The 16,912-nt window shown below is 39.7% G+C and overlaps 2 protein-coding genes across 4 annotated transcripts in view; both read left to right on the forward strand.

Annotated features, from left to right (window-relative positions):
* LOC113039050 (zinc finger protein 501-like) overlaps positions 1-16,912 on the forward strand; it is an 847,435-nt gene that overhangs the window by 48,404 nt on the left and 782,119 nt on the right. The window lies entirely within an intron of this gene.
* LOC113038554 (CD97 antigen-like) lies at positions 880-15,604 on the forward strand. 2 transcript variants are annotated; one of them, XM_026196104.1, is made up of 16 exons: positions 880-991; positions 5,755-5,820; positions 6,038-6,124; positions 6,348-6,401; positions 6,523-6,575; positions 6,656-6,745; positions 6,825-6,978; positions 7,916-8,032; positions 8,113-8,315; positions 12,200-12,370; positions 12,462-12,656; positions 13,067-13,290; positions 13,717-13,875; positions 13,962-14,133; positions 14,711-14,806; positions 14,918-15,604. In XM_026196104.1, the coding sequence occupies exons 1-16, from the start codon at positions 964-966 to the stop codon at positions 14,960-14,962; spliced, it is 1,914 nt and encodes a 637-aa protein (XP_026051889.1). In that variant the 5' UTR covers positions 880-963; the 3' UTR covers positions 14,963-15,604. The 2 variants fall into 2 exon arrangements, with proteins under 2 accessions (XP_026051889.1, XP_026051979.1); XM_026196194.1 differs by lacking the exon at positions 5,755-5,820 and having other exon boundaries at positions 912-991.

The following is a 16,912-nucleotide window of genomic DNA, read 5'->3' on the forward strand; positions in this document are numbered from 1 at the left end:
AAGGGTTTCAAGGCATGAAGTAAAAGTACAAATTTACAGTTTTTTTTACAGACGCTAAGACACAATTTCTCAATACTTAGGTCAGTTTTGCAAAACTCTTCACACAGTTCTCATAACCAACTTTCAGCTTGGCAAAGCAGTTCATCTCACATTCAGAATGCACTACAACTACCAAAACTATCTCTTCAGGTCTCAAATCAACTCATTCTTCCAGAACACTAGCAAACGTTGACATCCGACAAACACACTATGTCACCCACAAAACAATGAGCTAAAAACACAAAACACTTACAATATGTAGCATTATACAGTGTTTACTTCTGTAAAACAAAGACACGTTTCAGTTTATAATTCACTGCAATGTGTTACTGGAATGAATCAGACAGGATGCAGAATTCGTCAATATTTCATGTTGTATTTTTTTGCACAGAGTAATTCCAAAATAGAAGAATTTGTATGCAAACCATCCACTGATACAGATACAATAGTAATGCTAATCTACTAACTGTCCAATTGTTTTTATAGCTTTTAATTTTAATTTAGATTTAAAATATATTTCATTCAAATATTACTGTAGAAATGTAGCATATTGCTGTCTTATTCAGTTTTGTATTATGTTATTGTTCTGAACCTCAGTTTAACAGTTTTGAAAACCATATGTAAGCATGTGCAAACTGGCCTGTACGTACAAAGAGTTTTGGCACTTCTTGTGTCTGAGTGAGAAAAGAATTCATGAACTTTGAGAGATGTAGTCATTGAATGCATTTTGTACCAAAGAAATGATAATTGATCCTCTGTTTAACCCACATAGACTTCTGTTGTGCTCACTGTGTGGAGAGTTTCGCAAAAGTGACCTAAGTATTGAGAAATGTGTCCTAGCATCTGTAAAAAACTGTAATACATCCCCAACCTTAAAGCATAAAAATACTTCACTTAGAAAGTAGCAGTTTACGGTTTCCTAACATGGAGCTACAGTGGGCTCTTCTTTTGGGTGAGTAGATTTTACTCTGTTTTACTCTGTTCAAGTGTCTGAAGCTGGATTAGCAAGTCAGACAACTTCTGGGAAAATAGCTAAAATGTGTCAGAGACTGTTACAAAATAACTTTGTGTCTGTGTAATAACACTAGACCACTTCAGTTGTTAGAAAATCTGCCAGCAGACAGCAGGAAAGCCTCGGTTTTGCATCAACAAGCAGCCAGAAATAAGTTGGTAGTAAAGGACTGTTAACGATTGGGAAATGACTGTGGAAGTTTTATTTTTTCCTCCTACTATGATCTTTTTCCTGATTTCCACTGTGTTCGTCAAACCTCCTTTATGTCGCAGTCGCTTTATTTCTGCACACTCTTACATAACTTATTACATAAAACCACAAGAAAAAATGAAAACCACAAAACCACAAGAAAAATGAAGAGATGGATCTCAGGTAACAAAACAAATCCACAACAGTAATAAGCTGTTTCTGTTATGTAATGAAAAGGTTATGCAAATAGCGTCAGTTCATTCTTCCATCCGCTGAAACCCTTAAATACTTGCAACTATAAAGATACAATCAGGCTATTTAGTAAAACGTCAAAGTTCAGGTCACTGTGTAATGGGTGTACTTTAGTGACATATGTTTTAAATTAAGCTGGTTTTCATAATACAAACCAAAATTCCTGTTTTAAACTATACTAACAGCCCCCACATCAATGCTTTTTCAGTGCTAGAGAAGAATACAAACTTTTGAAAGATTGTTTTGAGTAGTATTTGACCAGTACTGGGATCTCCTTTATGTTGCTTTTTAAGAATTCAGTCATAGGTACATTTGGTCAACTCTGTGTACAATGTTGACTGTTGTTTTTTTTTTTTTTTTTTTTTTTTTTAAGAAAAATGTATTACAATCATAAGTCTTCATGTATCTCAAGAAGCTGCCACAAATAATATTTCCAGATGTGTTTTCCTACCTTAAGTGGAGTTCTTACAGTTCAAAGGAAACAAATATATCTGTGATATATATGAAGATACATTTTAAAACCACATTTTAAGCTGTTTGTAACTTAGATATGAGGAAAACATGTGATTCACCACAAAGAGGCAAATAAACACAGGAAGTGCTCGTAATACAAAATTTCAAACCTTGTTCAGATTAGTACAAATTACAAGGGAAGGATTAATAAAAGAAAAAGCAAAGTGTTGAATTTTCAGCTTGAGAATTGTCTGGGATTCATCATTCCAGATTGGGCCAGGAATGGTGAAGGAGAATGTTCTGGAAAGTGATTTTGAGCCTCTCTGTGATGTTACCAAGAGGTGTCACTCACTAGCAGATCTCAGACTTCTGGAGGGGATGTAGATTTGTAATAGTGAATGTAAGTAGAGGGATGCTGAGTCTGTGGCTGTTCTATATATGAGCATCAATGTCTTGATCGTAATGCAAGCCACAACCAGCAGCCAGGGCAAGGTTACAAAGAGAGGTGTAACATCGGCTCATTTGGGTTCACTGAAGACCAGTTGTTCCACTGCATTCTGAATCATTTGTAGATGTTTGATTGTGCTTGATGGAAATCCATCCAGAAGAGCATTGCAGTAGTCCAGCCTAGAAATGAAAGAGCCTGGTCAAGAAGTTGTGCAGCATGCTCCGTTAGAAAGGAACTGATCTTTCTGATGTTGTGCAATGCAAATCTGCCTGATCGAGAAGTCTTTGCAGTGTGGTCTTTGAACGTCAGCTGGTCGTTAAAGCTTACACTAAGATTTCTGACTGAAGTTGATGTGGTAATTGTAGAAGAGCCTAGCTGCATGGAGAAATCATACTAGAGTTGGAGTGGCAGGGAAGACAAGAAGCTCAGTCTTTGCCAGGTTGAGCTGTAAGTGATATTCTTTCATCCATACCGAGATATCCGCCAGGGTAGACTGAGATCCGCGCAGCTACCGTTGGATCATCTGTTTGAAATCAAAGATGGAGCTATGTGTCATCATGATGATGGAACCCAGTGATGTCGTGTATATGGAGAAGAGGAGGGGTCCAAGAACTGATCCCTGAGTAGGGTTTCCCCAGGACATGTCCTTGCCAGGATTTTTATATTGCCTAAAATATCCAGATTTTGGATGTTTTTGCTGTGCAGATTGATTATTGTATGACATTCATAAGAGATATAGAGAGCAGAGCAGACGGCTCCTTAAGTTGCCTATTCAAATCACTCTCTTGGTACTTTGGTGTCATAAAATGTTCGGTGCGCAGCGACGCTTCAAGTTGAATGAAATACAAACACCTAACATGTACATGTATTTGCACTGCTTTGATCGTTCTCTGTAGTTCTCACATGCAACGATCGGTTGATTATGTAACATACCTGCATGTTATTGGTCAAACTACTTTGGATGTTTTAGGCAATATAGAAATCCTAGCAAGGATGTGTCCTGGGAAAATGGCTCACATGGTCACCCTATCCCTGAGGAACCCCAGTGACAAGTGGATGTGTTCTGGATACCTCCTCTCCCCAGGCCACCCTGGAAGACCTATCAGTGAGATAGGATTCAAACTAGGGCTGTCAAAATTGCTCAAAAATGACGTTCAAATATTCCCTCTAAAAAATACATGAATATTCGAACTATTCGAACATCTGGTTGCACATGTTGTCAATGACACACATTACGTCAATAACAGGACAAAATAATACAAAGAGACATAACTACTTGTAATGGTAGTCTATTTAAGTTTAAACATATATGACAACGTATTACATACACAAAAACAAGGAAATCAACTAATGGCCAAGACTGCAGACCTCACGCTCTCTCATCCTCATGTTCTCTGCGCATAATGGTTTAAATGAACAAACAAATTTTTGTGCAAGCAATTTAAGGTCATGACTGTTGTCCCAAATATAGCAGGCTTATTATTTATATTAATTGAAGTTTTTACAGCATATAGAACTGACATTGAACGCTCCGAGTGAGCTGTGCTGTGGTAAACATGGAACTTTTCCTTAACATGAAACGATAAATAATCAAACCTCGAATCCATTGCTTGACATAACTCCCTGAAGCCTGCCTCATCCGCGACACTGATCGGTCTCATGTCCTTACAAATGAACAAAATTATTTTATCCGTTATGGCCTCTTGTCGTGTTGTAGACAAAGATCTTGCGCCGGGCGATGCAAAGTAACGTTAAGTATCAAGACGTGACTGTTTAGCTGGAGTTCCACACATTATAAAATGCTTATTTGGGTGCACATTTCTGAGATTTGACCTCATGTTGCTAGTAGTCGTATGGTATGCTAACTGTATCTTAAATAGCTTGCATACAACTTTGACTCGTGGGTCAACAGTTTTACCTCATTTTCTCTGCTGCGGTCGAGTTGGGCTCTGCACTTGCTGGCATCTTCCATGAAGAGGTGTCAACTTTCAGCAGTGATGCTGTGTCAGACGGTGTGACTCCTGTGACCTGTCCCTGAACCTTCAGGCACGCAAGCGCGCCCACTCGCAAGGCAGACAACCACACCTCTACTACCGCGGGCGTTTTTTTCCACATTTTTTTCTATTCGAATATAAATTATCACCTTCAAAATTGTTTTTTTTTTTAACTATTCGAATACATATTCAAATTTAGAATATTTGTTGACAGCCCTAATTCAAACCAGCGAAGCGGAATCCCTGTGATTCCCAGTGTTGAGAGGGCAGACAGAAGAATCTGATGATTCTCTGTGTCAAAAGACAGCTGACAGAGAACAGATGATCGGATATTGGTTAATTTCCAGTTGGTTATTCTGTGAAAGAAATATTGCTACCTTGTTAAAAACAAGTGATTCAAGTGTTTTCGTGTTGAATGGAAGGAGAGGCAGGTCTAAGTTTTTAATGAAGGTTTTTGAGCATTGGGTTTTCCTGAGCCTGCTTGAATGTGGCATAGAAAATGCCTTTGAGAAACGATGTGTTGATATTTGTTAGTGCTGGTAGAAGTGCAGGAGAGATTGCTTGGAGGAGGTGTGAGGGGACTGGGTCTAGAGCACATGTTGCAGATGGTTGGAAGAGGAGAAGTTTAGATATTTCTGCCTCATTGAGGGGACAGAAGGAGACTTTTCCTTGTCGGTATTAGAAAGGCTATGGCAGTTGATAAGACAGCAATCATTCTCAATTTTAACATGTTCTTAAACATAATATTCTAAAAAGCATCTACTTTGTCTCTCCTGTGTCCTAAAATCCCACAATGCATTGCATGGTGACGTTAGGTTTAATTCAGTTCAGTTAAATTAATTTCAATTCAATTCACATTTATTTGTATAGCACTTTTCACAAAGCACAGCTTTGCAAAGCAGCTTCACAGAAAATAAAAGTTTCTACATTAATACACTCAAAAAATACATTCAATATTCAGGCGATCTTAATTAGCAATATCTTACCTTTAGTAGAGGTTTCAGCTTCTCTCCATCTTTTGTAGCTTAGCATATTCCCTTCAACCAGATGAGCAAATTGTTTTTAAAATATAATTTAAATTCAAATCTAAAACAAATAATTCATTAATAGAAGCAGATTTGAATCAGTGAGCAATGTAACTTTTGAATTTTATTACGATTAGTCTTCAGATCAAAAAAGCAGGTGTGTGAACTTTGTAATTTTTTCTACAATATCTGAATCATAATATTTATCTCATCACAAGTTTTTTTTTGCCAGCAAATTGCATACACATTTAATCAAGTTCAACATTATGTAGAAGATGTAAAAATAATAGTAAAAAAGAAACTATCACTGGAATTTATATCTGTATTTTTCTCTCTTCCCAGGACTCTTTATACCATCATGCAATGGATTTGCCAGTGGATTTAACCTTTTAAATTATGAATGTGTTGGTAATTATAATCTGATGGTTTGACTGAATAGTGCAAAGTTAACAGTTTGACTGTTAGGTAGTTTTAATGCTCTGGATGTCAGTTAAAAGAGGGAGTTTGTGTCATTAAAGTTAAAATCCATGTTATCTGGATTACCCTCATCTCTCTGGTTTAATTTATTATTATAGAATTTGTACTAAAACAATTCACACAAACTTCCATCATTCCCTCCTGTCAGATATAAACAAGTGTCCCGATAATGAATATTCTGGATATGGTGGCGTTACATTTGAGACCTCAAGTGGCAAAGAAAAGGAATATGAAGGTACCTTTTATTTTTTTTATTTTTTTACCTTTTATTTTTCTGGCCTATCACTTTCATTTGTCATGTGTTAAAAGATAGCAGTTTGATGCAGCACTGATGCCAAAACTGACGCCATTTCAGATGAGCTTCATAAACGTGCAATGTGTGTCTTTGTATGTGCAACTGTGTTAAAATGACATTAACAGAAAATGTTCTCCCATCTTCTCTCTCTCACGGTGTGTAGAGTCTACCCTACAAACTCTGACTGATACTGCTACAATAATCCAAATGACTACAGGTGCATATGTCATCAGGGTTACAGTAACTATGGCACTTTTCATTATGTGGCATCTAATGGGAATCCTTATGAATGTCAATCAGTATAGTTTGTTTGCTTAAGTCGGTCTTTCTTGTTGCAGAAATGGACTGCAATCAGTTCGAACCCTTTTCTGTAGACCACAGGCCCAATAAGGTAGAATCTGTATATCTGCTTATGATTATTTTTATTATGGTCAGACTCAAATGCACTGATTTCTGTGTGTCGTCTTCTAGTTGAAGCAGTTGATGTCACTGTTGAAGAAGAGCTGTGAATCTCTGAATGATCCACATAGAGAACATTTGACTGGAGAGGAGCTACTGCAGGTGAAACACTCACTGCACGATATATATTCACATAGTAGTTTGTGATCATGCACTCACACAGTAGTGTTTAATTTCACAGAATGTGTTCAATTCCACTGATGAGCTGCTGTCTGAAGGAACCATCGCTGACGGCGAGACACTGAATCAGTTTCTGGATGCGGTGGAGAACAGCATGCGTCTGATCGGACCTCAGCTGAAAGAGCCAGTGACCAGGATGGAGACACACAACACCTGTGAGAAACCACACACATTTCAGTTTAGACACAATCTCACTCTGGTACTGCATAGAAATACTGAAAATAAGGCAATTAGATTATAAACAGTGATTTACATACACATTCAGATTCATAGGGTTAGTTCACCCAATAATCAAAATTATATCATTAATAACTCACCCTCATGTTGTTCCAAACCAGTTAGACCTCCGTTCATCATCGGAACACAGTTTAAGATATTTTAGATTTAGTCCGAGAGCTCTCAGTCCCTCCATTGAAACTGTGTGTACGGTCTACTGTCCATATCCCGAAAGGTAAGAGAAACATCATTAAAGTAGTCCATGTGACATCAGAGGGTCAGGTAGAATTTTTTGAAGCATCGAAAATACATTTTGGTCCAAAAATAGCAAAAACTAAGACTTAATTAATAATTTTCTTCTTTTCCGTGTCTGTTGTGGGAGAGAGTACAAAACACTGCAGTTTGTGATATTCGGTTCGCAAACGAATCATTCGCTGTAACCGGATCTTTTTGAACCAGTTCACCAAATCGAACTGAATTGTTTTAAACAGGTTCACGTCTCCAATAAGCAGTAATCCGCAAATGACTTAAGCTATTAACTTTTTTAATGTGGCTGACACTCCCTCTGAGTTCAAACAAACCAATATCCCGGAGTAATGCATGCACTCAAACAGTGACTGACTGAACTGCTGTGAAGAGAGAACTGAAGATGAACACAGAGCCGAGCCAGATAACGAACAAAAGATTGACTCATACTCGAGTCAAGTCTTCTAAAATATCTTAAACTTTGTTCTGAATATAAACGGAGGTCTCATGGGTTCGGAATGACATGAGGGTGAGTTATTAATGACATAATTTTGATTATTGAGTAAACTAACCCTTTAACTGTGTGTGTTTAAGACTGAAAGTAGTTGTTCTTCATGATGTGAATCACAGTTGCTGAGGTTGCAGTAATGCGGGGTCAGACTCCGCCCAGTGGGCGTGTCACTCTGAGCACAGACTCCGCCCTCTTCAGTGCCAGCTGGGAAACAGTTATAGGGAAATCTTATCCAGGTACAAACAAACATGTGCACATAAATGTTACTGAAACCATCAGCACTTTCCTGACGATATGTAAATGTGGTTTCCTTTAGGTTTTGCGTTTGCGGCTCTGGTCAGTCATAAAGATCTGAACTCATCCAGTGATCTGCTCCATACAATTAGCAGAGAGAGACCAGATGATGAAGAGAGAGGCGTCAGTTATCAACTCAACTCTAAAGTGGTGACGGCCGTCGTCAGTAATGCAGAAACCAAGCAGCTGTCAGAGCCGGTGATGCTCATCTTTACACACGAGGAGGTGAAGATAATGACAGATCAGCTCATGACCAGCACAAGATCTCATGGAGACTATTTCTGTTAATGGTTACACAATTACAAATAAAATGCTAAAATGTAAATGTGTTTAAACTGAATTCCAGCTGGTTTAGAAATGGTTTCAACAATCAGCTTGACCACACTAAGCTTATATGCCCAGCTTCTGTGTTGCCAGAAATTTTTATATCAGTTTTAGCTTCAGTCATTTTAGTGTAGCTAAGTGTAACGGGACATCACACAGCTTGGGATCCATTTGCAGGCTTTTATTATTGCTCAAATACAACAGGCAGAGTTTGGGACCAGCAAACACAATATCACAGAATGAATCAATATCTTGTTTTTATTAGTCAGATAAAGGGTCAGGTCAGGCAGCAAGCATTCACAGTTCATGATACAAGAAGAGTCGAGAGTTTGTCCATGTGACAGAGCACCCCCTATCCCCCCACTCCCCGTGAACACCTCCTGGCGTTAGGAGGCAAACAGCACCGGGGTCTCCTCCTGGGTTGTCATTTGCATTGACCCAAGAGCATTCCTCCGGATCATACTCCTTCCAATCGAACAGGTATTGGAGATTTTGTCCCCTGTGCCTGGAGTCTAGAAACTCCTTGACCTCATCTCCCTCCATGATGAGATGTTGAGGACCCTGATCACCAGACCTCACTTTTCCCTCCTCTTTCGGACCAGCAGCGGGCTAGAGTAGTGTCATATTTCATATAATACTTGGCTGAATGGAGCTGTTCCAGAGCTGCAGGGATGAGTGGGAAAGGGTAACGGTACTTTACGTCATCTCATTTAACCCCTGTTAATCGATGCATGGTCGGAGTCCACCATCTTTCTTCTTAATGAAGAAGAAGCCAGCAGATGCAGGTGATTTTGAGGGACAAATGAAGCCCTTAGCCAGCTCCTCCTCAATATAATTTCTCATTGCTTCTGATTCAGGCTGAGACTGGGGAAATATGCTGCCCTTGGGGGTGTAGATCCAGACAATAGTTCAATGGTACAGTCATTAATGCGATGAGGAGGTAATTGGGTAGCCTTATTCTTGCTGAAGACCTCAGTCAGGTCTGCATACTCTGATGGTAGATTGACTAGTTCTTCTTCCTCCTTCAACAGGCTAACAGAACAAACAGGTAGACTTGAAACTGTGGCAAGACAATGAGAGTGGCATGACTTCCTAAGCCCAGGAAATAAGGGAGTTATGTTGGCGTAACCAGGGTAGGCCAAGAATCACGGGTGCAGTTGAGCTTTGAATGATGTAGAACGGAATATTTTCCCTGTATAGAACTCCAATTTGCATTCCCAGTTCCTGATTGATGAATGATATCCGACCTGACCCCAGCGGATTTCCATCTATAGCTTCCACTGTCAACAAAGAATCATATCTACTTAGTGCAATCATGTTCTTCTCTGCAAACACTCTTGACATAAAGCTGCCACTGCAGAATCTAACAGGGCTAATGTAGAAACTGAGCTCCCTTTCTTTATAATTATAACAGGAACAGTAACACAGTGATCAGGGTTTAATGTAGTCAATCAATCAATCAATCACCTTTATTTATATATTGCTTTAAACAAAATACATTGCGCCAAAGCACTGAACAACATTCATTTGGAAAACAGTGTCTCAATAATGCAAAATGATAGTTAAAGGCAGTACATCATTGAATTCAGTTATGTAATCTCTGTTCAGTTGAAATAGTGTCTGTTTTAATTTGCAATCAAGTCAATGATATCGCTGTAGATGAAGTGACCCCAACTAAGCAAGCCACAGGCGACAGCGGCAAGGAACCAAAACTCCATCGGTGACAGAATGGAGAAAAAAACCTTGGGAGAAACCAGGCTCAGTTGGGGGGCCAGTTCTCCTCTGACCAGACGAAACCAGTAGTTCAATTCCAGACTGCAGCAAAGTCAGATTGTGCAGAAGAATCATCTGTTTCCTGTGGTCTTGTCCTGGTGCTCCTCTGAGACAAGGTCTTTACAGGGGATCTGTATCTGGGGCTCTAGTTGTCCTGGTCTCCGCTGTCTTTCAGGGATGTAGAGGTCCTTTCTAGGTGCTGATCCACCATCTGGTCTGGATACGTACTGGATCCGGGTGACTGCAGTGACCCTCTGATCTGGACACAGACTGGATCTGGTGGCCACGGTGACCTCGGAACAAGAGAGAAACAGACAAATATTAGCGTAGATGCCATTCTTCTAATGATGTAGAAAGTACGGTGTTATGTGAAGTGTTCCGGTTCCAGTTTACCTAATTAATGCAGCCTAAAAATCCTTTAACGGATTTGGATATTAAAAGCATATTAGTATGTTATGTGTATGCCAGGTTAAAGAGATGGGTCTTTAATCTAGATTTAAACTGCAAGAGTGTGTCTGCCTCCCGAACAATGTTAGGTAGGTTATTCCAGAGTTTAGGCGCCAAATAGGAAAAGGATCTGCCGCCCGCAGTTGATTTTGATATTCTAGGTATTATCAAATTGCCTGAGTTTTGAGAACGTAGCGGACATAGAGGAGTATAATGTAAAAGGAGCTCATCCAAATACTGAGGTGCTAAACCATTCAGGGCTTTATAAGTAATAAGCAATATTTTAAAATCTATACGATGTTTGATAGGGAGCCAGTGCAGTGTGGACAGGACCGGGCTAATATGGTCATACTTCCTGGTTCTAGTAAGAACTCTTGCTGCTGCATTTTGGACTAGCTGTAGTTTGTTTACCAAGCGAGCAGAACAACCACCCAATAAAGCATTACAATAGTCTAACCTTGAAGTCATAAATGCATGGATTAACATTTCTGCATTTGACATTGAGAGCATAGGCCGTAATTTAGATATATTTTTGAGATGGAAAAATGTAGTAACATTGACACTCACAGGAGATGGATGCTCTCGATGTGGTATATTGGGGCAGGAGACTCAGATGTGACAAGGTTGCCCAAAATACAAACAGAGGTGCTGTGACAACTGATGATTTCTCTCCTCCAATGATAGGTGACATGTACTGATCTCCATGGGTTCGACATGTTCAGGTGATGCAGAGAGTAGCAGTCGGGCTGATTGACGAACAGATGATCTTCATGAATGGATCAGATTATCCAGCTGAATGGCGAGGTCAATAAACTGATCAAAATTCGACAAGAACCAACATTTTTGAGACAATACCGGTATTCCAAAGTAAAGATAGCGCTCTTGCCCTCTTTAGGATGATCAAAGACCTCCCTGAAGCACTGAAGAAAGCTCTTAAATGAGGAGAATACAGACCCATCCTCCCATCACAGAGCCGTGATCCACTCCAATGTTTTACCCGTGATTAATGAACAAACCAGGGAAATCTTACCAGAATCTGTTGGATGCAATGTGTGTTGCTGATAAACAAATAATAAACATTGGAGGAACCCCCTGCACTTGGTTGGATCTCCTTCAAATTTCTCAGGATATGCCAGACGGGGATTTAAGTGAAATGGTATCACCAGCACTCGCCTGAGCAGTGAAGTCTTCTGTAACGGGACATCACACAGCTCGAGATCCATTTGCAGGCTTTTATTATTGCTCAAGTACAACTGGCAGAGATCGGGACCAGCAAACACAATATCACAGAATGAACAGCCTCGTTGACGTTAGTCACATAAAGGTTCAGGGCAGGCAGCAAGCATTCACAGTTAATTAATTGTAAAATGTCTAAAACAGATGTGTCATGCTCTTGATGCTGCTTTCATTTGCTCCAAAGAGAGCCACAGAACTGAGCTGCTATATTTGGCGTTGCACCGCTCCTGTTCAGAACATCAACACTTGCTTTTTGTGTTTGCTTCCAAACTTTTCATGCAGGTGTTCAGATGTTTCTCATTTCCTAAACTCTTTCTTTCATTATTCAGGAGAGGGAGGAGTCTGAGGGTGTGGCTTACTCCTGTGTGTACTGGGATGAGGCTGAGGGGGTGTGGTCTGGGCGGGGCTGCGAGAAGGCGGAGTCTAACAGCACTCATACAGTGTGTTACTGGTCTCATCTCAGTAGTTTCGCTGTGCTCATGGCTCTCTATCCTCTCCAGGTACATCTGTGAACCAGCACAACTGGGATTTAACATTTAATTCAGATCTTTAATATGAAATGATGATGATTTTCCTCTTCCTCTCCTCCAGGACTCGTTTGAGTTGGTGTTGATCACTCGAGTGGGTTTAGTTCTGTCTCTGGTCTGTTTGTCTCTCTGTATCCTCACGTTCAAGTTCTGCCGCTCCATCCAAGGAACCCGAACCAGCATTCATCTCCATCTGAGCATCTCTCTCTTCATCGCAGACCTCGTCTTCCTCTGTGGGATCTCCAGCACTCACAATCAGGTGTGTTTGAATGTGAAAACAGTGTTTTGTTCTGATATTGCAGCCTAAAATGACTGAATTTGAGGTGTCTTTACATTGAAAATCCATCAGTAATCATGATGTACTTATGTAATTAGTTTTAGTGACACTTATAGGCACAATAACCTGTAAGTACTATATGCATATATATAGTATACTATATACCATATGCTGAAATTGTGGTTCTGTGTCCCCCATGCAAAGACAATGGTGACACCAGAATAGAAACACTCGTAATTCTGCTCTTCTGAAACAACAGAATGAGTCAGTATGTAATTAGTGCTTGAGAAGGTCTTTATTCACCCCCCAGAGCCCCCCAGAGCATGGATGGATGCACTTTATTTCCCCAGAATCTGGACCACTGCCCATGACCTGACGTGTGTTTCTCTCAGGTAGCGTGTGGGATTGTGGCCGGTCTGCTTCACTTCTTCTTCTTGTCTGTGTTCTGCTGGATGCTGCTGGAGGGGGTTCAGCTCTACCGGATGGTTGTGCTGGTGTTTAACACCACATTAAAACACCTCTACATGTATCTGGTGGGATACGGAGCCCCTCTCGTCATCATCATCATCTCTATCTCTGCCATTACCTTCCCAGCGGGATACGGCACCAAACGACAGTGTGTTTCTGAAATTGGTCAAATATGCTTGGAAAAAATATATGATCAGAATATTGACTTCATGGACATGACAAAACATATATAATATGTTACAAAGACCCCATGAATCAAAATGGGGGTTTTGTCTTAGCTTAAAGCTCTATATGCTAGTGTACTTTTAGAAGTTTTGACAGTTATGAACACTCATATTTATATTTTCCTTTGCAAAATGTACCAAAAGTATTGACTACTTACCTTATGTGCAAACAAATCATTTAAATCAGGGTTCATTTCTGTGATATAAACTTAAGCCTCTGGAAAAATGTTCCCAACTCCCTGTCTGAATGGAAAACATGTTTTAAAATAAATTATGAAAGGGAAAGAGGGGTGAACTGGTGTGTGTTTGTGATCATGTGACTAATTGTCTTATCCTAATGTGTGTTGCAGCTGCTGGCTCTCTCTCGATCGTTATTTTATCTTGAGCTTCTTTGCACCCGTCTGCATCGTCGTGATCCTCAATGGTTTTGTCTTCATCATCACCATCTGGAAACTTGCCAAAAAGTTCTCCAGCCTCAATCCAGACCTCTCCAGTCTCAAGCAGATCAGGTGCGTGATCTCAAACAGATTCAGTCATAGATTCAGTCTTGATGTTTGTGCATCAGTGGTTCTGATGAATTATATTTGGTGTGTAGGAGCTTTACGGTGACGGCTGTGGCTCAGTTGTGTATTCTTGGAGGAACCTGGATCTTCGGCTTCTTCCTCTTCCAGGAGAAAGGGACTGAAGTCATGTTGTACCTCTTCATCATCCTCAACAGCCTCCAGGGGGCGCTGATCTTCATCATGCACTGCCTGCTGTCCAAACCGGTATTTAAAACACAACACATCAAGACAACAGAATATCCATGAAGAATTTACTTTCACACTGAAAATGTGGTTACAGTGGCTCGTTTAAGACTTTCAGTAACGTCCTGTGGGCCTTCAGTGATTTGAAGAGACAGTTCACCCAGAAAATGAAAAATATGTCATTTTTTACTTACTCTTCTCTTCATTTGCCCTTAAGGAGCGATGTTAAGAATGCTCGTCCTTATAATGGCAGTGTATGGTGACCTTATTCAGGCTTCAAATTAAAAAAATAAAATAAAATAAATTTGCAAATGGATCACAAAATGATTCCATTCAATTCCATGTATAATACATTACGTGTCCAAAAGTAGTAGGTGACCCATATATTGCCAAGGGCCAATATCTGGTATTTTTTTTTATTATATTATAGATAGTGTAATATCATATATCGGCCACCCTGCTTTCTAAGATATCGGCATCAGGATCTTAATCCATGTCGGTCGATCACTATTCTGAGCGTGTGCATTTGGGGTTGGCGAGAAACTAATTTGTTTAGTGAAAAGATGATTTAGATTACCTGTTGTGTCGCCCCCTTCAGGTCAGGACAGAGTATTACAATCTGTTTGTCCGAATGTGTCCACACAAGAAGAAAGGCAAATATAGGACCAGTCCCAGCCAGACCAGCAGCAGTCAGGTACATTAGTGTGTGTGTGTGTGTGTGTGTGTGTGTGTGTGTGCGTGTGTGTGTGTGTGTGTGGACATTAAAGCATGTGTGGCTTCAGCATTCATCATTTGGCTTTTACAGAAACCTCTACGGAGCGACGGCAGCACAGCAGAGTCACAGATGTAAAGCGATTGTCATTTGCTGATGGATTTTGTACAAACTCTTCAACACAAGATGTATGAAGACTTTCTGTGACAAATGAAGATTAAGCTTTAATTCAACAGTAGACGTTCACAGGCGTTCACCGTCATCTGATGTTTTCTGCTGGTTTATCACTTGTGATATGCATCATCTGTTACTGGAGATGGACAGAGGTTTGCCATAGAAACAGATATAAGTCCTCATGCCAATCTTTGAATAGAGTATTTAGGTTGCTTCTTTCTTCTGATTTTTTTTATTTGTTGTGTAAATGGAAAGTCTAACTTTTTAGAAGGAAACATTGTTTTATAATCCTAAATGTTGTATTGTGTTGAGCTTAGTTGAAATATGTTGATTAATGAAGTCATTCTGTAGAAGCAAGGCTATATCTGAAAAACATCCTGATTTCTAGCTCACTAGTATTCTCTCTCATTTCTTCCTCCATTATAAGGGAATGTAATGACTAAAGCAAGTTATACTGTCAGTGACATTTGTTTTTTATATGTTTTTATATGTTTATATTATATTTGTTTATATTATATAACATTGTCAAAGATTTCTTTATATATGCCATTTTTCTATAGGCTATGCAAACTTTATTTTACTTCATCTTCATGAGGAAAAGGGAAATAAATGAGATATACATTAATAACTGTCATGTTATTTATTAAAATCTGTTTCAAAAACCCGAACCGGAAGTGAACGCTGGCACGATTCGCTGCGACTGCTCTCCGATGGTTTGTTTAAATTTGGGCTTTTTTAACTTCGTCTTTCATTGCACTTTTAACTGTTTATTGTCCTGCTGATATACTGTCACCGATTACTGCTTTCAATCCAGTTATACTTGGCTCTTGTGCGTCTCTACCTGACTTTCCTGTGTGAGCCACAGTGTGGATCAGCAAGCTGGCGATACTTGTGGATTGCTGCGTTTCTCTTCATAAGTTCCTCATCGCTCTTGTTTCAGTACTCGGCTGCTGAGTTTCTCAAACTTTGTTTCAATCGGACTGCCTCAGCAGTTTTAATCGACGCTGCACTCTGGGCTGGAAAACGCTAGATTACCTTGACTGAGATATCTTCATCGTGGGTCTCGACGGAGTTTTAACATCGAACACCTCAATCAGCTCCTTCTGGTCCTCATTTCGCATTAACCCAGATCATCCATCAGGAGGGTGGACCATAGTGTGCTAACCAGTCTACATAGGTCCGCTAATGCTAATGCTAGCTCTGTCTCAAGACTCTGCTGCCCGTATCATCACCAGAACCCCTACCATCAGTCATATAACACCTGTCCTGCAGCAACTGCATTGGCTTCCCTTCAAATATCACATCATTTATAAGATTCTCCTCCTTACATTTAAAGCTATCAATAATGTTGTAGATACCCATCCGTTCTCTCGGGTCCTCTTCTTCCATTCAGCTCATCCTCCCACATGTTCGTCTGGGGTTAAGAGCTTTCAGTCATTCAGCCCCTCATCTCTGGAACTCTCTGCCCCACTTCATTCAACACTCACTTAAAAACTCATCTTTTCAGACAAGCATACTCTCTTTAATTTTAAACACGACCCTTTTTCCTATTGTTATGTTATTATATTGCTTGTTTTCAAATCAAAACACATTAAATAAATGTATGGTGTTGAAATGGCAGCGGTAGCCAGTGAGTGATCCTCTGCTGCCGGCTCCTGGATATAATGGTCATTTCATTTTCATCTCAAAAAGTCTTTATACTGAGACATGTTTTTGGCACATTTCTTCATGTCGGCTTCATGAATTAGAATGTGAATCTTTAATAATACAAATTTTACTGCACAACATTGAGAAATAATAAATTATGCTTTCAATTTTTATAATTTTTAAAAATGTGTTCATGAGTGTGAAGGTAAGAGATTGATTATGGAGAATACCATTACGATGTTGTTTAAGAGATTAGTTTAATGGCCT

Source organism: Carassius auratus, chromosome 1 (genome assembly GCF_003368295.1).
Source record: "Carassius auratus strain Wakin chromosome 1, ASM336829v1, whole genome shotgun sequence".
Classification (NCBI taxonomy): Eukaryota; Metazoa; Chordata; class Actinopteri; order Cypriniformes; family Cyprinidae; genus Carassius; species Carassius auratus.

What these genes read in the sequence shown, in the direction of transcription:
- LOC113038554 (XM_026196104.1), top strand. Translation starts at nt 964, where the DNA reads ATGGAGCTACAGTGGGCTCTTCTTTTGG. An exon ending in CAAAGAAAAGGAATATGAAG is followed by an intron (nt 6,125 to 6,347) that starts GTACCTTTTATT and finishes CACGGTGTGTAG; the next exon opens with AGTCTACCCTACAAACTCTG. An exon ending in CTGGAGAGGAGCTACTGCAG is followed by an intron (nt 6,746 to 6,824) that starts GTGAAACACTCA and finishes TTAATTTCACAG; the next exon opens with AATGTGTTCAATTCCACTGA.